We start from the raw sequence: 27,908 nt of genomic DNA, 5'->3' as shown, positions 1-27,908 counted from the left end.
TTCTATTTACTGTATGGATGTGGGTTTTTCATCTTGAGTCAGAAGTGTTACAGGTCATTAAATACATGTAGCTGCCATCAGATGAATCAGTGTAAAATATGAAACTAATATCTAACAGGGACATCTTGAGCCATGTCAGAGCTTTTTCAGGACAGAAATCATAGAGGATTTGTTCGGAATTTGATTTTCTGAGAACCCCACATTCCCTTTGCTCTCATGGAAAGTAATGAGAGATGAAGACCCTGAGCAAACTGCAGCTTCCAGCTGTTCTGGCTTTAGTTTAGGGTTATTCAGCACAGTTTGAAGAGCCTCTAACTAACAAGAAAACATGCATGTGATTCTGATTCTCCCAATTAGTTTGACTCGTATGGAATGAATGTTTCCATTACAAAATTCAAAGACTGACATTTATTCACAGTTAGACAGAAATCATATACTTTCTAGCTCATATTTTAGTTTCCTAGCCTTCTTTAAAGGCAAGAAGTACAGTGGTGCTTATCTGAGCAGCAAGCAATCCCCTGAATGTTAACTGTATGGCTTATTGTGAGTGCTAGGCACCGTGATGATAAGGGGGCAGCTTACCCTCTCCATCCTGGCCAACCATTCTGTGATTCAGTGATTCTTCAATAAATCAATAGAGACCTCTCCTATCATCATATCACAGTTTCAAAGAGGAATAAGGCAGCAGAAGGTAGGAGACAAAAGAATATTTACATTACTTTATTTAAACCTGAAACCTTTCTGCACTTGCACCAAAATATTTGTGCTGCACTTTGTCCATTTTATTTTATATCTTTTTTTTTAATGACAGCATTTTTATAGATGTTGCTATCTTTTTTTGCACAAGGTCCATACACCTTACATGCACAGATTAAGCTGGACTGTTCCCTGAAACCCAATGGTCCTGCACCAGTTGAGTGCCCACACATCTCTTCTGGGAAGACCTTCTAGTTCCCAGGATGTTCCTGTTCCTAGGAAAAATGACAGGGTTCTACCTGCTCATTTTGCCTGAAAGCAGGGGTTGAAAGCAAGCAGTGTAGGCAGGACATACATAGGGATATGGGAGGTAGGTGTAGCACTCTATGGGATCACTGAAAGGAGAGGCTCATCACCAAGTCATACTTCAGGCACCCCAAGTGCTGTTGAAAAGGGTTAAGGTTACAGAGCTCCAATAACTTATTCCTCCTCTGTATCAGTTTCTTGAGGACACCCAAATTTTTATAGTGCAGACCACCTTGAATGTCTCAGTATCCTGAAATAAGTGAACCTGGATGTGGATTTATGTTTAACCCATGAGTCTCTACCCAGGTAGGGCTTTTGTGTAGGTCTTGCCACAAATGATGTAAAAGATGGGAAATCCATTATTTCTGGCTGCCTTAATGATATTTATCTGGTTTCTTTGTACTTCCTCATAATCTGTCACTGTATTTTAAGAGTAAAGACTAAGCAGCACCCTGCTTTATGCTAAGATTGCCAGTGAAAGCTACACTAGTTTTATCCTAAAATCACAACCAAAACACATTTTAAAGGTTCCTAATTGCTTGTTTCTATTTTACCATAAGTGGATATGACTTAAAGGGAACTGATCATAGAATTCTTTTGAAATAAATGGTTTAATCCATCTTAGTATAAATTAATTACATTTCATGGTAAAATTCCTGTCTTATGCCAAACATCTTTTAGTAAGTGATGCAGTGTTTTTTCAAGAAAACTCAGTCCCTTGTGTCCTTCCAATATGTTGCTTTGAAACAGATGAGCCTGGGCTTTGTGCCAGGACATCCAGCTCCATAATCAGAGCATTACTCCATGTCATACTACCATTCCTCTGCAGTGTTTCAGTGGGCGGTAGGTATGAAAGCAGTCTGAACTATTGGGTGGAGAGCAGGGATTATAAGGGCCTTGTCCAATTGGTTCAAAACATTCGGGGGGGGGGGGGGTGGGGGGGGGGGGGGGAAGAAAAGAGAAAAAAAAAAGAGAGAGAGAAAAAAGAAAATATTCAAAGGAAGAAGGAATGGCCTACTGACCTACTGAATGGCCTAACGACCTAATGGCTCTAAATGTTAATGACAGAGTTAAGCATAGTCTCCCATGTGAGATTCCTCTTTCTTACTTGCCCTGAAAATTATGGCACCAACTGAAAAAGCCACTCCCTCCTGTTTTGGACAACTCTTTTTGCATCAGCCTTGGTGCCCCATCTCTTACCATTACTACCCAGACCGACTCTAGGTGACCAGCATAGTCTAACTACCTGATTTCCAATGGATGATGTCTGTCAGCAGAAAGTCACATGCTAGTCCACATTCTTCTGTTCTTAATAGATGCTGCCTGCAGCCCTGGCACCACCATCTGATGCCATGTTAGACAGGCTGTTAAGACAATTTTACAAGGAGAAGATGACTTTTCCTCCTCATTGGTTACCTTGGTGGGGCGCATAGAAGACCTCACCAGAAGGTGGTTTAGCCCTTTGCTCATTAGCTCTGAGGTTGTGTAGCTCCGTGCTGGCATGATAGAGGAAAGCTGCTATGAATATGCCTCTTAATTGTCAAGTAATCTTTTGGATGACCTTAAGCTTTGTTAGACCATAAATCTAGTAGAGTAGTCATTTGCTTCCTCTGTGCCCTGTGGTTATTTCTGTACCAGACTAAACAGGAGGAAAACTAAGAAGGAGAACACCTTTATTCCCATAGTCTCATTCAGGAGAAGACAATAGCAAATTCAGAAAAGTTTCAGACCAATCTCATGCACAGTGCTTGCACTTTTGCTGTCTAAAGCATGGGTTGAAGGTGAAAAGGCATGGCTAATCATAGCCCTTGATCTATGATTACACACTGCACTAATAAGATGAAAGAGGAAAACAGTAACAGTAATGTAATTTTCTGATGTTCAAAAGGAAATATGATGATCTTTGAGAAAATTGGGTTTGTTTCTCCTGTAAGTGTTGTATTGCCCTTAAGAGAAGAGGTAATCTGTGATGTACAATCTGAGGAACAGTCTAGGTTGAAAAAAAGCTAATAAACAACTGTGAAACATTTTCCTGACTCAGCAGTTTGCAGTCCCAAAGGAGAACCCACCTGTTTTCCTAAAAGCAGATCCTTATGGATAATAGGTGAGGGCTGGGCTCCAGAAAAGCAATTCTAGTTTAGCTCTTCCCTACCGGAGGAAAAATCAGCATGTTCTTCAAAGTGCATTCAGGACCACTTGATGGCAGTCTAGAAGAAGTCAGGAATTAGTTCCGGATGCCTGGCAACCTGTTACCATGAAATGCACTTTAAAATATCTTTAAGAGACCACACAGTATTTGCTTTCTATGAAAACTGCAACAGAGAGAACCAGATTCATATTACAGACCAGTTGGATCAGAGTTCACTCGGAAGGCAGATGAATATACAACAAACTTCATATTTTTTCCAAATACATGTGTGGAAAAGCTTAGTTATGAGCTACTAAACTGTGCATGTTTTATACAGTGTATTTTTAATATCTTCTCCAAATATTATTTATTGCTTTGTAAAGTAATATTTGTGTGCATTCAGCCATCTGTCTACAATACAAAGGTCTCGAATTACAGTGTACAGAGGTGATGTAATTTATTTTGCTCAAAACACACTTTCTTTTCCTTTTCCAGATGCCACATAATCTGCCATGAAAAACATTGAGAAAGAAGACTTTACTTATCAAATGAGATTTTGCACAAATGTTAATGTTTCTGCTACTTGAAATAACATTCAGAAGGGAATTCATAAGAAAAAAAAGTCAAAACGTGAAAGCATGTATTCTCATTTGATTAATTTTGTGTGTTGTTTGTTGTTCGTTGTTGCTGTTTGCCTCTTTATATCTTTTCTTATTTCATTCTCCATGCTTTTTCAAATGTGCAGGAGTGACCCAGATAGAGATATGAATGCAAAGTGAACATTCTATCAAAAGGTAAATATTGGATTACGCAAAACTTCTCGCTAATAAAGCATGATAGATGAAACAAGGCTTTTGTTGCTTTCTAGTTAGAACACATCTAAGGCTTAATAAGTGTATTTATTCACTTTTTTTTTTTTTTTTTTTTGTGTGTGTGTGTGTGTGAAATGTCAAGCACTAGAGGCATTTCTCTTCCAATAACCAAATAGACAAAAGCAGAGACGTATCACATAAAAAATCAAGGATTCTTATTTTCTGCTGGGTGTCCTCATCCTGAATGCAGTTTGCTCCTTCAGTCAACACTGCACTGATGACCTTTTTGCAGACACAAAGGATTTGGCTGAGGTTTTCTACACCTCCAGGGCTTTTATTTCTGCTGTCACTGACATGCAGCAGCAATGGGGCATAGGTACAATGCAAGGAATGCAGATGGAGCAAGGGACTCAAAAACACTGCAGGAAGTGCTGCCTGTGAATAAAAAAGTCTCCAAGCAACTACGTTACAACTACTGAATATTCATAATAAATGTGTGCTGTGAAATTCAGCTGCCCTAGGTTAACTGATAAACGGAGAAATACAGATTTATGTTATGGAAGCTCTCCTGTCCTACATTGACATCAGTGATCTTTGCATCTAGCTCATTGGGAAGAAACAATGAGTCATATTTCATATCGTACTTTCATATCAGTTTGCACACCTGTTACACAACAGCTTTGGTGCTCCAAGAATCAACTGCAGCTCTCAGCTTGATGGAGACAGTCCTCTTTTTCAGCTTCATTGCATGTAAGATCATGGGTCTATTCCACCAAGGCTTTAACATCTTTTCCATCTTTGCAGCAAAGAGCACATCTAGCTGGATGTGAGTGTTAGATATGTCGGTGTGCTGCAGGAGGAATGGAATGGAATGGAATGGAATGGAATGGAATGGAATGGAATGGAATGGAATGGAACGGAATAGAATTGGAATGGACCTTCAAAGATCATCAAATCCAACTCCTGTCCAACTCAGGGCTAACCAGAAGTTAGAGCATGTTACTGAGAGCATTGTCCAAATGCCCCATGAACACTACCAGGCACGGGACATCAGTTACCTCTTTAGGAAGCCTCTTCAAGTGCCTGACCTCACCTAAGGAAACATTTTTCAATGCCCAATCTGACCCTTCTCTGTCAGCTCTATGCCATTCCCACTCACCCATCAGTTCCCAGGAGCAGAGCCCATCACCTCCTCTCCCTGTCCAAGGAATGCCATATTAATAGATGTTATTAGTCTGAGTCTTTCATATTTCAGTTTCTTCTGCTTATCATTATGTCATTCAGATTTATGTTGGTGTTCACATTTCATTTTGTGTTTGACCTACTTCTTACAAGGTTATTTAAAGCTTAAGCAGTTTTTCTGATGTACACTGTCTATTGCTAATGTTAGGGTACCAGTTCATAGTATTTCCATTTGTATGGGAGGTCTTTCAGGCTCCACTGATAAAATATATTTTGGTAGATTGAGATGTTTCCTACCACGGACATTGAGGTTTATTAATATATTAATTACAAAAATATTTCAAATCTCTTCCTCATAACTCCTCAGATTATTGGGTTTTATTAAGTTTTTTTGCTGCAAGTTTAAGGAGATCCTTATCAGTCAATGGAGCTATCAAATCCTCTTTTCCTATGCATTTGTATTAGGACAATTAGCTGCACACTCATTCAGAGCTGTTCAAACGTGACTGAGGATATCTTTACTGGGAGATATTTTAGGATCCTTAAGGCTGCTTAATCAATTTAGTTGAATTAATGTGATTTAAAAGTGTTATTTTCTGCTTTCATCATCATCTCTTAATGTAAAGCATAGTCTTGCAAAATATTGTGCAGCCTCAGCTGCCTTCTAATTCTGCTGGAGCAGAAAGCGTTGTGAAAGATTGCCCTTTGATTTAGTAGAATGAGATTCTCTTTATCATCAGTTTCAATTTATTAGTTGGAACTTTCTAAATATGTTAAAATTCTAGCAAAGATTCCAGGAAATTTGAGAGTGCAGTTATTACCTAAGAAGGGAACAGATCTGATATGAATTCACTATACAGTCACACACATAAGGAAATCTACAGTCTGTGAATTACTACAACAACAAATACATCCTCCTTCAGAGAAGAAGGAAATACAAAATTGTGTTAAGAGAAACAAAAAAACATTTACTAACAGTGTGTTTTGACCGCTGTCTCACAATCCCAGGATGGCTTTCTGGGTTGCCATTCTTCAAAGCCTTTCCAATAGATAATGGTTTTTTAGAACCAAAACGAGTTTGTGTAGGAAGTGAAACTTTGCCACAGCTGGTCTGCTCTTTGTTAGCAATTGAGAAATTTGAACTGAAATATTTCCAGTGTTGGAGATAAAGTGTTTCCTATGAAAAGGAACAATTCCTATTTGTTCAATCTTATGTAATTTAATATATCCCACTAACAAGCCTTTCTAATTGAAGGCTGAAACAGTGGAGTAATCTTAAAATGACTCCTGAACCAATATGCTTGATACTTTTACCAGCTCCGCATTAGTGAATGCAGAGGTAACTTCATAAAACTATAGGTCCACCTGCACAAACTTGTGCTTCTTTGCTGCTCACACAGTAGATGGGGGAAGCAAAACCAACTCTCAATAATGTTATGAAAGCCTATAATGTAATGCTATTAATTAAATATGTTATCTCCTATTTGCTTTTCTGGAACAGAGTTTTGCTTCTTTATAAATAGTTTATGCATATAAGTAGATCTCAAGCATTAAAATTGTTGAGTTATCTACCAGCAATGATGAGGAGGGAAGATATGAGGACTTACTGTGAACAATCTATGTGTAGGGCACAGAGATGATGGAAGGTCACCCACAGGAGATTTCTTAGCAGATTTCTTCTAGTTGTTATGTGAAAATAAGGCTTCAGAGAAAACCCTGTAAAAGGACAAGTTGAGACTTTCCAAGTAGTGTGAGATGCTTTTTTGGGAAAACCCAGTCATCCGGCTGTGCTTGAGGAAATGGACAGGGAGACAACTATTTATTAAAAATAATAATAATAGTATTATATAATAATATAATAATAATATTGGTGGCGCAGTGGTTAAAGACGCCGCCTTGCAACACTGGGGCCCGGAGTTCGAGTCCCCCCTGTGGCTCAAGTGGTAGAAGTGCCGCTCTGCTATACAGAGGCTCGAATCCCGGGGGCTGGACTCGATGATCTCTAAGGTCCCTTCCAACCTGCACGAAACTATGAAACTATGAATAATAATAATAATCATTGATGGGTAATTTTATAGAGAAGTTTGCAAAAGCCAACATTACTTTCAGTGAAAAAGCCAACCAAAGTTACCTTATGCTAATAGAGTGGCCACAGGCATGGGTTGGTGGTTGGACTAGATGAACTTGGTGCTGTCTCCAACCTCAGTGATTCTATAATTCTATGATTCTACTCTCTTTTTCAGAGCCAAAATGTATTATATTCCTCCTCAAGATGATTCTCAAACCAGAGCAGCCACTACCATTACCTTTACTGAGCTCACTGTGCCTTACCTTGCTGTGGCTGAGCTCTGTTCATTGAATAAAGATAATCACACAGATTTCACTTGCACCAGGCATTTAAATCCTTTTGATTACATTGTTTGGATGTGCATAATTGTTATGCTGACTTCCTCTATGAGCACAGGACCAGATTTACATCTGAATACAGCTGTTGTCAGCATATGGAGAATGGTAAGGTGGGTGTAAAGATTATTTCCGAAGATAAGCAATGACATATGACTAAAGATAAAAATAAGACCTTTTGTTTTTAGAGTTTGCTTCTCATTGCAATGAATTTCATAATTTACAGGACAGATAAAATGCAAACATCAGGAAAACACTGTTTCTGAGATTTCAGAAGCATAGTTATTATATGATATTTTTCTGCAGATATCAGAGGTTTGGCTTTATAATAGCACGAAAACAAAAAAGCTAATGTTAGTAATCATGTTTCTAAATTATGAATTGTAGGAAACCTTGACAGCTCTTCATAAAGTAGTCTCTTTGATTAAATATGTGCCAATCTTGTCAGTCAATCTAAGCTACAATTAATCTCCCTGTGTGCTGCAGTGATTATGAGCTGGATGCACCACATAATGCAGCATCACCTCTGACTTCCTTTTGAGAGGGATTCTCTGTCAGCTTCAAGGATACCATGTGGATCCATTAGACTCCTCTGTAAGATTACAGGGCGTTAGACACTGTTTTGAACTGAATCCTTTAGCACCTTCAGATGTAAAGTTCTAAAATGGGGCCTTCTCATGGATAAGTCTGAAGTGGTCCTTGTCTATCGATAATTGCTGTCATGCTTGTCTGGTAGTTTTGAAGGGCAGAGATGTATCATTCCACATCAGCAGATCTTTTTGCATTTGTCTCCCTCAGGACCTTCTACTTCCCAGATCTGGCTCTGCAGTGTCCTGTCAGGGCACTCCTCCACAAAATCTGAAAGACTGAAGAGAGGGTTAGTCAGAGTGGTGTGGATTTAGAGACCAGAAAGAAAAAGATCACAGGATAGCTGAGGCTGGCAGGCACCTCTGGGGCCAGAAATCAGCTCATACAGGGACACCCAGAGAAGGGTGCCCAGGACTATACCTAAGTGGTTTTCAAAGATCTGCAAAGAGGGAACTCCACATCCTCTGGGCAGTCTGTGCCAGTGCTCAGTCCATCTGCACAGCACAGAAGTGCTCCTGGCATTCAGAGGGAACATCCTGTGCTGCAGTTTGTTCCCATTACCCATTGTCCTGTAGAGAGGGGCCCAGCTGCCACCCATGGGGACCTGTGTGGGGCAGTGCCTGAAGGGTGGGCTCTGCAGTACGGAGCCATGTTGAGGCAGTGCTGGGAGAGGTGCAGCACATGGGAAGCCCACAGAAATCAGTTCAGGAAAGGCAATATTGTGGAAGGGTCCCACATGGAGCAGGGACTGAGAGTGACTATGGAGGAGCAGCAGAGACAAAGTGTTATGGAGTGACCACTGCTCCATTCTCCTGTGCCACTCGCAGGGAGGAGATAGAAGAGGATGGGTGAGGGGAAGGTGATTTTGGTTTGCTTTTATTTCTCATTACTCTAGTCTGCTACCAATAAGCAATAAATTTCATTAATCTTCTTACACTGAGGTGTTGTGTTTTTTTTCCTAAGACAGTAATTGGTGAGTGATCTCCTTGTCTTTGTCTCAGTCCTTGAGCCTTTTCTATCCTTTTCCTTTGAGGAAGAAAAGGGCAAGAGTGGTGTGCTGGACTTTAGCTGCCCATCAGGGGTAACTACTAAACAGTGCTTCAGTGAATATGTGTAAAAGTGGTTAAGGAGTTGGGAAACAGTCAGTATTCACACATAGGGCGCACCTCTGCAAATCATCTCAGCACAGTTCTGTTCTTTTATCTTCTCCCTTTCTGACATCTTGTCCTATGATTGTAGTTTGCACAAGGCTGGGATTTGAAGAACACTTCCAAATATCTCTGTGGTAATCTTTTTCATCACACAACACTTCAAGTCTACCAAAGCAAATGTTGGTATACCTGCTTTCTGACAATGGAAAACATAGATCCTAGCTGGTAGGAGCCCATCCTAATGCTTTCCAAAGGAAGATCCAAGACTTAATTCTGCAGAAATGCCATAGATTCTTTCCATGGGGAAGTAAAAATGCTGCAGCAATCAGGGTATGGGCAAAATGACTCACTCTTGTACAGGCTCTTTGGCTAAGGGACCTGGCTGTAAGCAAAAGGTACTCTGCTCTTCTTCCTATGGGCTCTCATACTCAGCCACAGAGACACAGTATTCATATGCTCTATTCTGTCAGACCTCTGTGAACTTGTATTTTAGGTTTACTTTTAGTAACTTGCTTGCACTGCAGTTTTTGTCAGGAGAAAACACAATACTGGTCACATTGAGAGATTCAAGGACACTTTGCAATGGGGAGATGCTTGTATTTAAGATTTATAGTACCCTGCATAAAAACATGACATACTGCTTATGACATGGAGGTTTCAATTCTCATGATAATCCAATCTTCTTTGAACCTTGTTAAGAGATGCTTTACTATACCTCTTCAAGTAGATCACAATGCCTGTAATTCCCATTAGATTAATTAAGCAACACTTTGAAGGTAACATTTTTAGGATGCTTTTTGAGAGCCCAAGACAAGAAATATATTTAAATATGACAGCTGCTCTGGTACCACATTCCAAAATGTCTAAGCCTTTCAGGATGGTTCATCACTCGTGTGCCATGAATGAAACATGATAATATATTCCACTTCTGTCCTTCATGTTTTTCCAGAAACTTTTCTTGAATCTCTCTAAGCAGAAAGTCTATTAATATTTCTATTTTGATATTTAATATTTTGGATTATACAGCAATCATGCAAACCTCTCAATTACTGAATGAGTACTTCAGTGTGGTAGATAAGAAAAATAATTAAATACACGCTTTAATCTGTGTTTTGATAGTGACTAATTATTATCAGCAGGATAGGAGGATATCGTCTAGTCTGATATTCAGGAAACAAGGACATGAGAAACAGCAACAAACAGAATCCTCAGTATAACTGTAAGAAAAATATTTTGGGTATTTGTAACTTGTAATCATGATTATTTGTCATAATACTATCTCAGATGGTTCTGGAAAGAAGTGAGAGGAAAATGTGTTCTGCTATGCTTTTGTCTGCCAGATCCCCTGTCATTTAAAGTGACCTGCAGCAGATGGAAGGGTAGACAAAACTTCCCAGTCTTGTGATGTGCTGCCAAACCACAAATGCACATTACTTTTGTCCCCCTAGTGGATGTTCGTACTTATGGAATAAGAGGACTCTACAAATGGACAAAGACAATGAGGCAGAGCCTAATTCATGTCCTTTATCTATGTCAGCTGAATGAGAACAGACTCTGTAAAAAGTTCTCTAGTGTTGTTTTGACCTGGAAGGTGCAACTTCTTTCCCCCCAAAGAAAACAGAATAAAGAATAAAAAGCATTCTTATATTATTATTATTATTAAACTTCATTTTTTATACTCTGGCCAGCTTCCCTTTGGACAGCTTATGAATCATTCATCACTCAGAATTATCTCTCTCTCAGAAATGCTTCCCAGCTTAAAAACAGCCAGCTGGCAACGTATTACATCAGTTTCTGTAGCTGTACACACTCCCTTGATGCTCCCTCAGAGGGAGAAATGAACAAAATAGAATAGAATAGAATAGAATAGAATAGAATAGAATAGAATAGAATAGAATAGAATAGAATAGAATAGAATAGAATAGAATAATTCAGTTGGAAGGTACCTACAAAGACCATCAGGTCCAACTACCCACTTACTTCAGGGTTAACAAAATACCTAAACATCTTTTGAATGATGACTGACATGGGGCACATCTCTACAGAGTGCCTGTTCCAATGTTTGATCCCCCTCACAGAAATTTTCCCTTATGTCCAGTCTGAACCTCCCCTAGTACATTTTCATGCTGTTCCTTTAAGTCCTGTCATTAGTTACCAGAAAAAGTCTGCTACCAGAAATGCACACAACACTTGATGTGAGGACATGCCAGCACTAAATATAGCAGGAACCTCCTTTGACCAGCTGGCTATGCTGTGTTTGATGCACCCCAAATTGTGGTTTGCCCCTTGGGTGCCAGGACACAGTGATGGATGATGATGAGCAGTTGTCATTAGCATCTCCAGATCCCATCTGGCTGAGCTACTCCCCAAACACCCACCTCCCATCTGTGCCTGTGTCTGGCATTGTTCTATCCTGGGTGAGGCATCTGACACTTACCTTAGCTGAACTTCATGCCATTCAAAGAGCCATACAATCATAGAACCATTAAGGTTGGAAAAGACCACTAAGGTCATTTTGTCCAATCATAAACCCATCTTCCATGCCCACTGAAGAGTTCACGTTTGTCAGGTACTCCAGTGTATTTCTAAATTCCTCTGCAAGGTGGAATTCTTCAGCTAATAAAATAAAATAAAATAAAATAAAATAAAATAAAATAAAATAAAATAAAATAAAATAAAATAAAATAAAATAAAAAAAAGAACAAAAGAACAAAACAACAAGAAATGTTCTCAGTGGCCCACAGTTTCTCACTCTGATTCCTTGAAAGATCTAATAGAAGGTTTTGCAACCTCACACAGTGACTTGCAGTGAGCGTTGTTCTCAAAGCTAAGTCAGACTTTCATAAAAATGCCATTACTTTGATTCACCAGGTCAAAAGACTTTGGAGAAAAGATGCTTAGGGAGTGGCAGAAGAAAGCAATGAATGGGCAGGGAGTGGAAATAACTTCTTCCCTGAAGCAGTTGCTACTGCACTGAGTCACAGTAGTACAAGAAAGAAAGGACTTGTTCTGATGTCTCCATTACCAGAGTGATGCGCAGTTCCCCTGCTGCAGCACCTAGCCTAGAGAATATGGCCAAAGTCCTCAGGACTGGGTGGTCAAAGGGAGTAGAGTATGTCATGAAGTCCAACATATGGTCATGACTGTTTATACAGATGTGGTCAGCATGTGCCTGCTGCTCCTGATTCCTGCCTGCCGGGGAGTTTTGCTCCTTCTTTCTTCTTCTACATTCACAGTTGCAATACCATCTTGGTGACATTTATGCAAGCTGTACCGTCTATAAGTACTTTACTGAAACAAATAAATGATACTCGGCTGTCTTGTGTGCACTAGAAAAGTATATGAACTATGCAACACTTTGTATGTTAACTCTGGCAGTTTATAGATGTTCTCTGAGCCAAATAAATCAGAGATGTAAAAAATGATGAAGCAGAGACTAATTCATTTCCTTTATCTGTGTCAGCTGAATGAGAATAGACACTGTAAAAAAAGGTCTCTCGTGCTCTCTTGACATGAGAGGTACATTTCTTTTTCTCCAAAAAGACAGAAGAAAGAATAAAAAACATTTCTCCTTTATTTATTTATGTATTTATTTATTTATCTATCTATCCATTTTTTTATGTTGTTGACCATCTTTCCTTTGGACAGCTTAGGAATCATTCGGTATTACCTCGTTCAGAAGTTTCCCAGCTGGCAATGTCTGACACATGCTTTGGTTGCTGTGCACACCTCATTCATAGAAGTGCTTAGAGACTGGAGGCAAAGCTTTGCATGCCATTGTCTGCAAGTAAGGGAAATGCTGAGAAGAAACCTGGCTGCACTAAGCTCAGGAGCATTCAGTTTGACAAACTGAGCTGCAAACTTTGGAGAACCAGAAGGGAACTGTGCTGATGAAGAGACTGGGTGTGGTGATATTTCAAGGGGTAAAAGCCTACTAATGCAGTTTGCTGGCTACAGATAATGGTTTGGCTCAGTTTAAGACTAGTAAATGAGGCTTCCATTTTGCCTGTGTGGCATTTACTCCCTTCTCTCTAACTAGGCAAAATCACCAGGTAAATCATTTTAGCTACTTTGTAACTCCCGTACTGCAGGACAGGACACACAGGTTTCAGTCATAGTAACACTGATGGGCAGTCCTACACATCTGGAGCAACCAAATGTAATGGATTTTGTTTGTTCATGCAATAATCATACATCACATTAACTATCATAATTAAGGATACTCAGCTGGCTCAACTGAGAGGTCTAGAAAACGGCAAACTTCAGAGAGTCTGAGTGTCTTCTCTATCACAGGCACGAGGCAGTGGTGCCAGACATGGGTGAATATAAATCCTGCCAGACTCCTTCTTGAACTGCTGTTCTATTTCCAGCAGTAAATATAACCTTGTGATTTATTCTTTGGATAACTTCACTTGGTGAAGGGTTTCTGTTTAATCCACACTTCATCCACTCTGCTTTATTACACCATCCTGCCCCTCCCTGGAAGAGAGTGGAATGTCTGTGTGTTGAAAAAAAAGCATGTCTCACTGAACAAAGTATAAGGAATACCAATCCTTTCTGAATCCCTTTGGGATCCTCATGTTGGCTTCAGCTTTTCAAGGAAGAAAGCTCTGACCAGAAGATTTCTTATCCTGAGGAAACACCGCAAATTAGCTCAGCTGGAGCATCCTCCATCTCTTGGATGATACAAGTGCCAAATATGAAGATTTTGGTGAGTAACTAATTACAATAAACAGTGTGAATTCCCAAAGTTTAGCTGAAGGAGTTAGGAGAAGCACAGGACCGACATAGCACAAGTGCCCATGGCAAGCCTCAATCAGTAGTGTGAATATTATGAATGCCACATGCTGACCCTCACTGTTTCCAGTGCGCTCCTTTCTTTTTGTATCCTTAGGAGAAGCAGTATCCTGCCATGTTGGGACCTGGATGCCCCTGTGTGTGCCCGAACACCATACTGTCTGGAGAGCAGTGATGATATCACAGTGCAGAACTGAGCTTCTTCACTGCAGGGGAACTAGTCTAGATGTTCTTTAAAGGTTCCATCCAACTCAAACCATCCTATGATCCTATTCTGTAATTCTTGTACTCCGATTCCTGGTTGTACGCAACATTTACCTGCACCATCTAATGGAATAGGGAGAATCCTGCAGGCAATAATCTTACAGTCAATCCTGATCTGTAGATACAAAAAAACAATGGCAAAGAAGAAATGAAACCATGAATATCAACCTCTTCCAACCATCCCAAGGAGAATGAGAAATACAGTCTCTTGCGGCTGAGAATTCCCACTGAGTGTGTTCTCCCCCCTGTGCTGGCACAGTCTCAGAGGACAGATGAAACATGTCACTTCTTCATATTCCAGCTGAAGCCATATACAGACATGGCATAATGCCTGGGAAAAATTGTAATTGCTAAGGACTGGCCACAAATGCTAATGAAAAGAATGTACTGTGTATGTAAGTTTCACAGTAAATGTTAAAACTGAAATACTGTCGATAGCAGTATCCCTTGATTAAATACAAAGGTACTCTACACAGTGCAAGAGATTTGGGAAAAGGAAAAACCACCCACTACCAATTAGCTGTCAAAGAGGCCATCAACAGGGTCTTTCTGACAAGTTCCTTATTAGGCAGTCCTTTCCTATGTTCAGAAGAAAGGGCTGACTTTCATCCTCAGGATGGAGAAATTCTTATCTTGGCTATAGCTGAGCCAATGGAGCAAATAAAAGACACAGTGTAAAAGCGCAGATGATTTTGCAACACGGTTTTGAAGCACATTGTGGGAAGGCATGACTTAGAGACTTCTCATTCTGTGATAATTGGAAGTGGAGAGTATAGGATGAATAGAAAAAAAGTTGTCTATGAAGAACATGATGTTAAAGCCTAATGATGACATGACATGAAAGACCAGAAGCTCCCCACTGAGTGGTAAACAAGATCTGGCCTTGATGCAGAGCAGAATAGATTATTATGCAAAAATAGCAGCTATGCAACTGTCACTAAAGTAAAAGACAGAATCTTTAGAAAATGTTTAGTGATATCCTCCTTCATATTCTTCCACCTGAGTCCACAGAGAATGACTAAACGCAAAATAAAAAATCCAAAACTACTTGAAAAATTACAGGGAAAGGAAGAGAGACCATGTATTGCTTGCCAACTGAGAAATTTATTTACCTCTTATAACTTAAATAATTAAGTTAATTATATCCTTTGTACTTTGCACTCTTTGAAACGATCCATGCTAAAACTCGTGTTATCCTACATGTTCATAAGTCACATGGAAAAATGAGGTAATTACATTTGTTGATGATATGCTATTATTTAAGGCAATAAAACAGAGTTCAACTGTGAAGTGCTGCAGATGGCTCACAATACTGAGCAATAGCGGCTGAGATGCTGATAAATGCAAAGTATTACACGTGGGCAAAACTGTTCTTAACCATGCATAACATGATGGGCTCTAAATGAGCTATCAGCACTCAGAAAAGGCAACCTTTTGAGTTACTGTTGACAATTCCATTAAGATCTCAATGCTATTCTCAGGGTCCATCAAAAAGTTAAGTAAACATTAGGAAATCTGAAGAAAGGAACAGAGAACAAGTAGAATAATAATCCTTTGCCAGTCCTCTTTCACCAGCACATGTTTGAACTGTATTAAGTGTTGTTCTGATTCTTTCATCCTCCAAGAGGAAAGCAGGAGAAAATACACAAAGAAAGGCAAGAGCAATCAAAAGTATGAAATAATTTTTATATGAGGAAAAGTGAAAGAGCTCAAAATGCTTTTATTCTTTAAAGAAAGAGCTCTGAAAAGTTTGTTCATCTACAGTCATGAGTGACACGTAGGAGTGAATAGGAACTCACATTCACTATTTCTTAGAACAGAATATTTGAAGGTCCACTGATGAAGCTGTCAGTGTGTTTAAAACTATAAAGAAAATTAATGTAATAATTAATGCATGGATTAATCATCACAGGATCTTATGACTGCCTGAAGTTTAGATTGACTCAGAAACTGATTAGATGAGTTTGTGGGGACTACTCCAGGACTACTAAGCAGGCTTTGTAATTTCTCCACCTCAGGAAATATCCTTCATATGCACGCACTGAAGCACTGAAGACTAGCATCTACAAAGCATGCCAGAGGATCTCTCAGGGTCTGTATGTCTTTCTGTGGGACAAGGTCAAATCTTGAACCAACTGCCTTTCCTGAGCAACAAAAGAAGGCTCATAAGATATCCTTGGGAAGCTAACGGAAAAGTTATATCATTCAGATTAAAAAATCTTCTCACTAACAGAACTAGTGGGCAAGAAACATACCTACATTGATGCCATCCAAGGGGGTGTGGACAATATAGAGTAGTGGGTGCATGTAATCCTAATGAGATTCAACATGGCCAAGTATGAGGTATAATTGAGCCAGGATAATCACAGATATATCTACAAACTAGGATAATGTAAGAAGGACGTAAAGCTATTAGAGCATCCAAAGGAGGGCTATGAAGGGTCTGAAGGGCAGGATGCATGAAGGGAGGCTGAGGCCCCTGTGTTTGCTCTGCACAGAGCAGAGGAGATTAGGGGAGGCCTGATGGCAGCTGCAGCCCCACAGGGAGCAGAGGGGCAGCGCTGAGCTCTGCTCTGTGTGACAGCGACAGGGCCCAAGGGAACGGGAAAGGGTCTGCACCAGAAAGCGGTGGGCATGGAACAGAGTTCAGCATACATATTTGACTGAAAGCAGAGTCACTTTCCTGAAACTCTGCTCTATTAATGTTTCTAAATAGAGAAATGAAAATAAATGTTATTAATAATTCAATTAGGGAATTTTCTTTGCAACTTTTAGGTAGAGCAAAACCAGAATCCTATCAGTTTAATTGCACTTCAAGTGAAGACAAAAGGTGAGAAATTTATTCTTCCATCTCTCTTTGTTTATTTTAGTTGAAGTATTTTTTGCATCAGTTTTAAGCTATTTAAAAAAAAAAAAATCATAAAGTTTTTATAGGTAAGACTGGAATCATATAGGACAGCGCTGTGCAGAACAAACTATTGAATGATGGACAAAAAATGTTAACCTCCTATTTTCTCATCCCTGTAGCATCATTTTCATATCCCAGACAGACATAAATTGCAAAATACCAGAAAAACTAATATTAGGATTTGATTAAAAATAATTATTATTATAGAAATGTACTTAGTATTGCTTAGCACAATTTTGTGGATAACAAAGATCTTGTCAAGCAAATATGATTTCATTCTTCAATAAGAAGACAGATTTAATGACTAAACACAACTGCACTGATATAATAGACTTACAGTACATAATGGCACTTGATTTAGTAACTCATGACATTCTGATTAAAAACATAGAATTACAGGAAAGAAAAAAAAGCACAGCTTGAAAAGAGGAATAATAAGCTCATTGTCAGATTACAAGTTTCTGGCAGCAGGAAAATTGCTGATTTATTTTCCTTGTGGATCTTCCCTAGTAGTCAACAAAATCATAAGTGATCAGCAAGCAGATATATAGTCACTCTTGGTAGATCATAGCTGTGACAGAAGTTGATAAGGAAGCTGAGGAGCACTAAAGATTGTGGAAATTAAGAGTTTGGGCTTATTCAGTGAATTCCCACATTGAGGAAAGTCCATTGTGTTGTAGGAAAGAGAGAATATAGTTATTCCTCTGAAAAAAAAACCAAACCCAAAACATGCAACTGGAAAACCAGAGTACCTATTAGGTGTGCTGATCATTCAGAAATAAAGAAAACCAAAGCAAACTAGATGAATGCCTTGGCAAAAACTCCTCTGAGGAGAAAATAAGAACCGAAACCTGGAGGGAAGGGCAGTGGACTCAGAGCTTCCAACTGGGAAATTAAAATGAGGGGAAGACTGGAAAGTAGTATCTTGAAAGTGTGTTTTCGGGTGCTCTATAGTATCTGAAAAAAAGAATGTTTAAGCTTCAGGGCAACACTGACACTAGAAGAGCACAGCTCTGGTTACTTCTGATGCTGAGCCACTCAGCCACCTGACTGTCAGTCTGCCTACAAAGAGCTCTTTAAGGTGAGGCTGTGATGTGAGCATGACCAAGCTCACATACAAGTGCTCTACCATCTCCAACTCAAAAAGTTGAGATGGTACAGCCTTCTGCTTGAAATGAAAACTAGATCCCCATGTTTCACCTTTTCATATTTCAATAACAACTAATCTAAATTAGTTATGAGAGAAAATAATGCAAATGAAAAGGCATGATGCACTGCATAAAATGAATTCAGGCACTATCTGAAGTTTTCATCGTATTTTTTTTCTTGTAAATGTTTGCAGTCTGGAAAGTGCTAAGCTACACGTCTCTACTGTTTGCCTTCTGAATTTAAATGTGATTTGCAGAAAAGTTTTGTAGAATTCATGCACAACAAAGATCTATGAAATTTCATAAACCAGCCGAAGAGAACTCATGCTGAGACCTTCTCTTACACTGAGACTTCATTTTATTTATTAGGGCTACAGACATAATGTTCTCATGCTACATGAAGGGAAAGGAAGGCACTAAATAGGAGCAGCAAACATTTATGCAATGGCCAGAATAGCTTAACATTGATTCATCACTGTATTGTTAAAAATGTGATTGTGCTTTTTAAATTTACATGTGATTATTAATTGCTTCAGTGTTCTCATCTTCACAACAGTTATCACAAACTATTTGTGAAGGTGGATGACGGAGTAAGTGCTCTTGGCATTGGTGACAATGAAGAGGTGCTTGGCATCCCAGCAGCACTAATCATCCAGTGTTACAAGCCATGAGGAACTGCAGAGCTTTCTGCCTTCAGTGTAAGGCTTCAGCTTTCCAAAATTCAGGCTCTAAGTTGAATGAACGGATCCTGCCAAGACAATTACGTGCTTGTGACTGAATTAATTATAGGAGCACAGAGTGTTGTTAGCTGTGATTGATCTAACCTGGAATCAATTGGAAGTAAGGCTTTAACTTCCTTAGTTTGTGGGAAACGTGGACGCAGTGTAGAATGAAACAAACACAGTACTATCTCTTTCACCTTGGCAGCCAGACCATTAGGAAGAGCAGTCTACAAAATTTCTTTGAAGTCAATGGCATTAATTAAGTTGATTGAAGATGTGCCACTACAGAAACATGTTTTTAAGGTACAGGAGTTGTGGTTCTGATCATCACTGCAGAAAGGGAAGGGAAGGGAAGGGAAGGGAAGGGAAGGGAAGGGAAGGGAAGGGAAGGGAAGGGAAGGGAAGGGAAGGGAAGGGAAGGGAAGGGAAGGGAAGGGAAGGGAAGGGAAGGGAAGGGAAGGGAAGGGAAGGGAAGGGAAGGGAAGGGAAGGGAAGGGAAGGGAAGGGAAGGGAAGGGAAGGGAAGGGAAGGGAAGGGAGGAGAGAAGGGGCACAGAAGAACTTACCTATAGTATCTGGGACTGAGGAGCATTCTCAATCACATTTGCTGAATGAGTTTCCTTCAGGTTTGCATTCTATGTCCAGTGAAAGCACAGCACTGAATCCAAATGCACTGAGTTCTGAAGAAGAGCTATTCCTCCCCCTTAAGATACAATGTATCTTAGAAATGTAAATACAGGCTATTAGGAATAATGATGATAGAGACAGGCAGAGTATGAGACTATAATTCCTCTCCACTGACCCTGCGAATTTGCTCAGTGTATTTTTTTGTTTAATAAATTCTCTCAAAATCCCACTGGAGTACTCAACACAGAAAAACAGGAATCAGCTTTGTTTTCCTCAGGGTCATCCTCATACAGTCATTTAACTATGAGGGAAAAAAAGAGCTTGAACATATCAGTGACAGTTTAGAAGTCGTTAGAGTAAGTTGTATAAAATTTCACAACAGTTTCTGGAATTTGAACTGTAAATACCTTTCCCTTCCTTTCAGGGGACACAAAGGATTGTGAAAATCACATCCCTTCTTCCTTAAACACTTCCAGGACATTGAGTGTTCATTTATTCCCAGCACTTAAGCACTACCCAGCCTGCTCAAGATCTGTATTTAGAAAGTATCGAGATTTTCTGAAGTCTTGAACCTTAGTTGGAGACTTGGAGAATCTATTAGTCTTCAGCTGCATCTGGCAAATATAATCTTTCCCAGTTCTGAGGAAAGGACACTCCTACCAGAAACTCTGGCCAGCTCTTGCACCATGACTAGCCATGCAAGGTTACTGTATGTCTTGGTCTTCGAGACACTGAGACAATGTAAAATGCATTATGTGCCTTGTGGTATTCATAGTTCTTAACACAAGTTTGGTAATGCTGGCCTGAAAGCAGGAGAATCATACTATAGTGCTCTTTGTATAATATTCAAGAAATCAGAATTAATGAAGCTCTTTCATTGCTCATAAGCTACGCCAGTAAAATGGAAAATGATCAAAGATTATTATTTGGTTTGAAGTTTAATAAAATTATGGAGAGCCAGCTAGTTCTGCTGTCTGAACTGCAGTCCGGATGGGAACACAGTACAAGGCAGAGAAAAAGCTGTATGTTATTATTGCATCACTGCAAACAGAACTGGAGGTCTTCAGCTTTGTCTTTCAGAAAGGTCCAGAAGAAGCTCCAGAATAAGAAACCTTGGTGAAACCAGTGTCCAAGAAAGGAATGGAGTAAGGCACACATTACCCAGCCATCCTTTAAATGGCAGGTTTCCTTCACAAACAGATAGTTGAAAATGTGGGTTTGGGAAAGGATCAGTATCGAGTAAGATGAATCAGCAAACAAAAAGTGAAGGTTCTTGTGACAGGAATGAGTACAGGGTGGATTTGGGTCAACCTCCAAACAGCAAGATGGCTAAAGAAGGACTGAGCAGTGTACAGCTTCTATGATGGGTTCTGCTACCATGCAATTAGTGTTCACTTCTGCTCCTTAGGAAAGACCCTTCCAGTACCGAATAAAGGCCACGGACATCTTGTAACAAAAATAAAACAAAACAGAAGTCTACAAGTATTAATTACTACTTCCCCACATGGAAATAATGTTTTGCAAATGTCAAACACTGTATGAAACAGCCATGTTAGAAATCCTAGGCAAATAAATATTCACTGTGCAGGTGAAGACCGCAGCTTCTATAAAGTATTCAAAAGCATTTCTGCCAATCATCTGAGTAATAATTTCCAAAGATACTGGCCAATATCCTCGCTTTGTTTTATTTTGGGAATACCTGATAAAACGCTCTGTTTCTGAGATGTGACACTAATAGTTTCTTTATTACTATTGTCTCCAGTTATTTCCCCTTTCTCCAATCTCCCATCACTCCCATTAACACCATGATGATGATGTTGCTTCTTTTCAGCAAGATGCTGCCCCATCATTGCCTGACAAGGATTGATACCCAAATCCTCAAAAGGTGTATATGCACTATTTCTAAAAATATCAAAGCCTCAAAATGTGACTTTGATGAATTTCAGTTTCCTCATCACCTGTAAACCACCACACATTTACCATCTTCTCACTATTGTGTTTCTGTGCTTGTGCCTGACCTCAATGGTACCACCATCCCACAGCCATTGTTACATGGCTTTCTTGTAGCTGCCACTTGCTTTATCTTCTGGCTGTAGCTAAAGAACAGTGCACCTTCTGTTCTATCCCCAGGTTGTTCATTTACTTAGGTGCAGTGACTCACCAGTGGGAAAGCAGTGAACTATCTATCTCCTCTTCACCTAATGCTGTAAGCCCTTTTAGAGAACCGCTGGAGTGATTTCTGATGGTGTACAATAAGGCTATTTTGCGAAGTCCCATGCGCTTAATGAAGATTAAAGGAATAGGTGACAACTTATTAAAAACTTCCTACTCTCAGATTGCACAAAACAAAATTCCAGGCAGAAAAATAAGTCGCTGCTGCCAAAGGGTTTCCTTAAGGAAGTAAGTAATATCACTGACACTTCTTTCTATTTGTCAAGGGTTAACCGAAAATCTACCTGCATCCGTAACAGGGGGGCCACTGGCCCCACAGGGCCACTAGCCCAAAAGGAAGGAAAAAGTTAATTACAAGAGAAAACAGCGGCAACGATCTAAGGAGGCACACTTATTTACTAAAAACTATATCGAAATACAGGATGACACAATATAATACAATATAATTGAAGTTAAGCTAACCAATCAAGCAAAACAGGAGAGAGAATGAGTCCCAAAACTGAGAGGCCTACTGTAACTCTAGGCGAAATGGTTGAAGGCTCCCACACGCTCTCCTGAACGCCAGAACTCAAAAGACGTCAGTCCAGCCTGGGAGTGAGATAATATAGTGTCCAGGTCCCATGACTTATCTCTGACCAAGATGTTCTCTGGGATATGTAGTCTTCTTCTGTAAGTTGCACATTCGGTAAAATTATTCATGCTTTAAATGATGTTATGATGTGGAATACTGATAGCAAAATTACAAAATTATTCTGTTCTAAAGAAGCATAAACAATGATTGTGGGTGAATGAGCAATGTCTCATCCTTGCTCACCTGTACACTAACCATAGTTAAACAACTGCTGCCTTTTGTATCTTTAAAAATATACTCCAGAACCTGCTGGAGAGTAACAATGCTGAAAAACACTTTTCCTGTTTAGACTAAACCATGCTCATGATCAGCTCAGAGGAAATATTTGCTGTCATGCCTGACACAGAGAATGGTTCAGCTCCAAACGACAACCTTCTAAAGGGTCACTGCAGGAATGAGTGCTGGCTAATTTGTAACTCATTTCAATTCCTCAATTTCTTATTTCCCATTCGCTGTTGTGGTTTGGTTTAAATATTGAAAATCTCCATAAATTTCATTGTCCTTTCTGGAAATACATGACAGCACATAAATATTGAAAAGTTCAAATTTGTGTTTAGATAGATTTCTGTTCCTTGTCTTTCTTTACCCTGTCCTCTTCAACTGTGATCTCAGTAAATCTCCTTGTAGCTTTATATCCCTGCTTATCTCACCAAATGTGTCTTAATAAGGTTATCATAAATATACAAAGAAGGAAAGACTCATCTTAAAAATCACTGAAAATTTTTCCCTTTTAAGACACTATTCTCTCTTTAAGCAATGGGAAATGACTCTAACTGTGCAATTAATCTCATCAGAAATAGGTATTTACATTATGGATATCTGCATTGAAATTGTCACCGTGGGTTCTCTGTATAGTCAATGAAGTCAAAGAGAGATTTCTACAGAGTGATTCACTTCTGTCTGAAAAAGAATGAATCCAGCCTGGAAATACGTTTCTTTCCAGTGAGAGAGTCTGGATTGAGTTATTCATATGTTGTTTCAGTTTTTGTCTAGTGAAACTCCAGCAGCAAGGTGAATCTTTAAGCCTGAATTCCAATTCATACTATCCAGACAGCCAGAATGGTGCAGACTTGTAGACATGAAGTATACCAGCTCCTTCTCCATGCCAGTCTTTTACCCAAACCACAGGAAAGGTGGAGAATTCTTTCTCCACAGCAAGGAAGGAAGTACCCGAGCACATCCATTGCTCTTAGCCAGACACAGACTTTCACTCTTACTGTTCATATGGGTTAGCCTGGACAGAGCTGAACAAGCCACAGCACAACACAACATACGCAGAAATCACTTCTAAGCTAGGTGGTTGCCTGGTCAGATCTCAGCAGTAAAAGGAGGCCCAACTATGACCCAGGAGCCCAAGAGACAGACCTTTGAGCTGCCTCCTCTATAGCATGCTATTCATAAGCCTTTTTAATTGTGTTGCCTGCAATACTTCCTCCAAGCTGTGTCAGTAGAAACATTTTTTATTTTTTTTTTTAATCCAGCGTGCACTTTACTAACTTAAAGCAAACTCTTGTCTCTCAAATGGAAATAGACAGCACATATTCACTCTGGCGTCATATTTGTTTAATTCCTCCAGACTTGGTGGACAGACAACATTGACGTCAGAATGGTACATGGGTGAACTGGGACAAAAAAAAAGGAGGAGTTGTTACACATGTGAGTGAAGTTGATTTCTCTAATACTCAGTGCCTGATGAGTTGAGAGCTCCTCTAAATAACAGACTGAACAGCAGCTGAGATCCTCTGAGAAGCTCTGATTCCATCTATAAGTGACGCACACACCAGAAAACTCACCCCTATTTGGCAACAAAGGGTGCGGCTTGGAGCATCTGTCATTTTCCTTTCCTTCCGCCATAAAAATCTATCATCAGTTTCATCTGTGGTGTAAAGGACATGTAAATCATCACACTCAGCTGCTGGTGACGGGTGGAGAATACACTCGTCAATACAATAGGAAGTTGTGCCAACTGGCACTCAGCCATTGTGCTAACATCTCATACATAATGGAGGCGGTTTATCAGAGGGATGGGATGTAAAACAGGACAGTCTTCTTGTGGCTGAATGGGTGCCAGAGAACAATAATAACAAATAAATAAAGTGGACTCTGACTTCCAGCTTTTTTTTTTTTTACAGCCCAGGAGCAGGATCAACCAGCCTGATGGCCAGAGCAGTTATTATAAATATACAAAGAAGACACATCTTAAAAATCATTGAGCATTTTTTCCCTTTTGAGACACTATCCTCTCTTTAAGTACTGGGAAAAAACTCTCTTTAAGTACTGGGAAATTACATTAATTGTGCAATTAATCTCACCAGAAGTAGGTATTTACATTATGGATATATAGTATAGTATGTCAGTGAAGAGAAAGAGATTTCTACAGAGTAGAAATGATGCAGATGCTCTGGTACTCTTGGTCATGTAATAGACATGATGACTGTGAGAACTGGTAAGCGCTTCTTCCTGAGAAGAGAGAACAAAGAATGAAATACCATACCAAGGGCTGCAATATATTAGAAGAGCTGAGGGGAAAGCTTGCTGGCTGTGTTTGCCTGCCTCTAGACAGATCCATTAATCCTCTACTTCAATAACTATCGAACAAACTCCAAATTAACAGCAAAACAAATTCTTTTTGTGAGGAACATTGACATTCATGGAGGGAGAATGAGGGCAAAAGAAACGGAAATGCATCCTGTGTAATTCTAAGATGTTTGCAATCAGCAAGTGGCAATAAGTACACAGAAATGCTGGGCTTCATTAAAGAAACTACTGGGATAGGATTCAGGAAAAATAAGGTTTTCTGCAAAGAGAACTTTCTCCCTTGTATAGAACTAGAAGTTGTCAGTACAGTGTCTGTCAAATCATAAATATATTACGTATTACAGATACCTTATCACTCACGGAAGCTGCAGCTTTTCCACATGCACTTCTGAGTAACTCTACTGAGGAACTGACAGAGTTTCTTCTTTGCGCCAGCACAAAGAAATAGGGAATTTTTTTTCCTTATTAGCAGACAGCAAGTGCTGGAAAGCTGTCCTGCTGCAGGCAACATGCACAACCCTGAGCAAAGTGTGCTTGAGTGCAGGCACTTCTCTTACAGCAGAAGGGGGGGAAAAACATACCTGTAGATGAAGGGAGCACCCAGGAGGAGTGTGGCTGTCAGCATGCAGGCAGGGAGTGTCAGGTTGTATGTGGGGCTGCAGATGAACTGAATGGATTTCTGGGGAAGAGCCGAATGTTCAATTACCACCAGTGCTATCAAAGGCTTTGTTAAAAAACCACTTTCCTCCAGTTTCCATCTGTAAATGAGAATAATTGTGCCATCTCACTGATCAGAAACTTAGAAACGCTGAGGCAGTGTTACATTAAACAGCGTATAGCTGGCCAATTTATGTTTGTGCCTGACCTCTGCCTTTAATGTAATTCAGGGATGAGAGAATTTGTTTTGTTTTGCTTCTCAATAATTTAATGAGAGGCATTAGCAGAGGAGTGGCACCTCTGTGAGAGGAGGGATGTCAAGGTGCATAAATGCTTCCTCCTCCCTTCCCTGCCTTAGCATGTCCGGCAGGCTTTATGTGACCAGTGAAAAGCTGAATAACCATTCTGATACCAAAAGCAGGACACCTATCAATTCTTCCTTCTGTATTTTAGAAGAAAATTTTCCCAAGGCGCCCCTGAGTTTCTGTCATTAAAACGATCTGGATCTATAACCGTGTGTTCATTTGGCAGGGAAACAATTTATAGCAACCGACAAGAGCTGATTTTGCTGTCATCATGGGCAAAGAGGGAGGGCAGAATGAAAGCAATTAATGGAGCATTTGGGGATATGAAGTAAACAGAAATCCATTTTCTTCCCTATCTTCTTCACTACACCCACACTCAATCGCACAGCTCTCTAATTTGCTTTTTTGCATGAGACAAGATTTCAGAGAAGCTGTAAGACTGGGTACATTCTGTTTAGAATAAGCAAAAACTAGCTAGAGCTTGGATTTTAGGTTAACAATATGTGCAAGCCTGGTCTTTTGTTCCAGAACAAATTTCATAATAGGCTGGGTGATGCAATGTCTAACCTGAAGAATAAAGGAGCATACTGCAATTTAGGCTGTATTTTGGCCTTATAACCTTTATGGAACTAGAAGTTCTTTCCTATTTTCTGCTAACAAACTATCTCATTTGTCCATTTGGTGCCTCTCTGCTGAGATGTCTTGACACGTCTGCCAAGAAGAAATGATCCCTGCCCCCCAAAACCTACAGTCTTAATGGCCAAAATGTGGAGAAGTGCTGAGGCAAGGATGAGGAAAGGGCATCAGTTTTCAAGCTCAACAAAGCTAACAAGACAAATTGATTTTCTACCTGTAGGAAGTTTTTCATCTCCATCCGTCTTTCCACCTAAGCACTGCCTGTCTACACAGAAAGCTAGGATGTAGAGATGCAGACACAAAGCACAAGTGTGTGTTTGTCAGGAGTAGGGAAAAGAAGGGCTTTTGACCAGTTCCACTGCACTAACAGTGCAGTTCCCTGCTGAAGGTGAAACCTGACAGTAGTGCAGCTCCACTGGATCTTTGTTCTGCTCCTGCAAGTATGGGTCCCTTTGGTCACAGGCTATGACAGGCAGATGTCACAAGGGTGAACAAATGCACTGAAAAGGAGATGGAGCCTAAAGAAACCAGAAGCCTACAAGCTATAACATCAAACCACATCCAGGTATTAAAGATACCGTTAGCTCTATGTCAGCCCCTGCCCAAGTGTATCTGAGGGATTTGGGCAGGGGCTGAGCTTCTTTGAGCAATATAAGTAATTAAATTGACCAAATGAATGATATTAATTACCACTTATATGAAATGCATATCTTAATTTGCTTGCTCAGACCAAACCACAACTCTAACCAAAGCTTTTCATTAAAATTTAATTCTCACATTTTCATTAACTAACTGTGTTTAGGAAATGCTTTTCAAGTAAGTGGAGTGTCTTAAAAATGAAAGAACCAAGATCCCACACCTGGTAAATAAACAATTTATAATGCTATTTATTTTGAGATAGATCAAATTAAGGATCACTTACACTAAGTTTTCACTTCACTTTAAAGCATGTGCAGTATTGAAGAATTATTTCACTTTATGAAAATGACACCTGATTGAAGACCGGAAAAACTGATGTGTTTTTTATATGTATTGAATATAGCAAGAAATATAGCTCAGGTCATCCCAGAACTCCCCACTATTTTTGGCCATGTTAGCTGTTTCACTGCGTGTAGGAGCTACCATAAGAGGACATGCCCACTCAGGCAACACCTCAGCTGTTATAGCGTCATAGAGACACAGAATTAGCAAGGTTGGAAAAGACCTCCAAGTTCATCCAGTTCAACCATCCACCTCCC

The 27,908-nt window shown here is 39.7% G+C and overlaps 1 protein-coding gene across 1 annotated transcript in view; it reads left to right on the top strand.

The window, feature by feature from the left end:
• Positions 1 to 3,976, top strand: part of GRPR (gastrin releasing peptide receptor) — a 29,241-nt gene extending 25,265 nt beyond the window's left edge. Inside the window, exon 3 of the mRNA XM_085550396.1 lies at positions 3,626 to 3,976. Within this exon, the coding sequence (XP_085406522.1) occupies positions 3,626 to 3,646 (21 nt within the window). The 3' untranslated portion in view covers positions 3,647 to 3,976. The remainder of the gene's footprint in view (positions 1 to 3,625) is intronic.
• The last annotated feature ends 23,932 nt before the right edge of the window (positions 3,977 to 27,908 follow it).

This window comes from Coturnix japonica, chromosome 1 (genome assembly GCF_054131305.1).
Source record: "Coturnix japonica strain WE chromosome 1, WE-NBRP24, whole genome shotgun sequence".
NCBI classification, from domain to species: Eukaryota; Metazoa; Chordata; class Aves; order Galliformes; family Phasianidae; genus Coturnix; species Coturnix japonica.
Note: the sequence above shows the minus strand (reverse complement) of the source record. Positions and strands in the feature narration are given on the sequence as shown.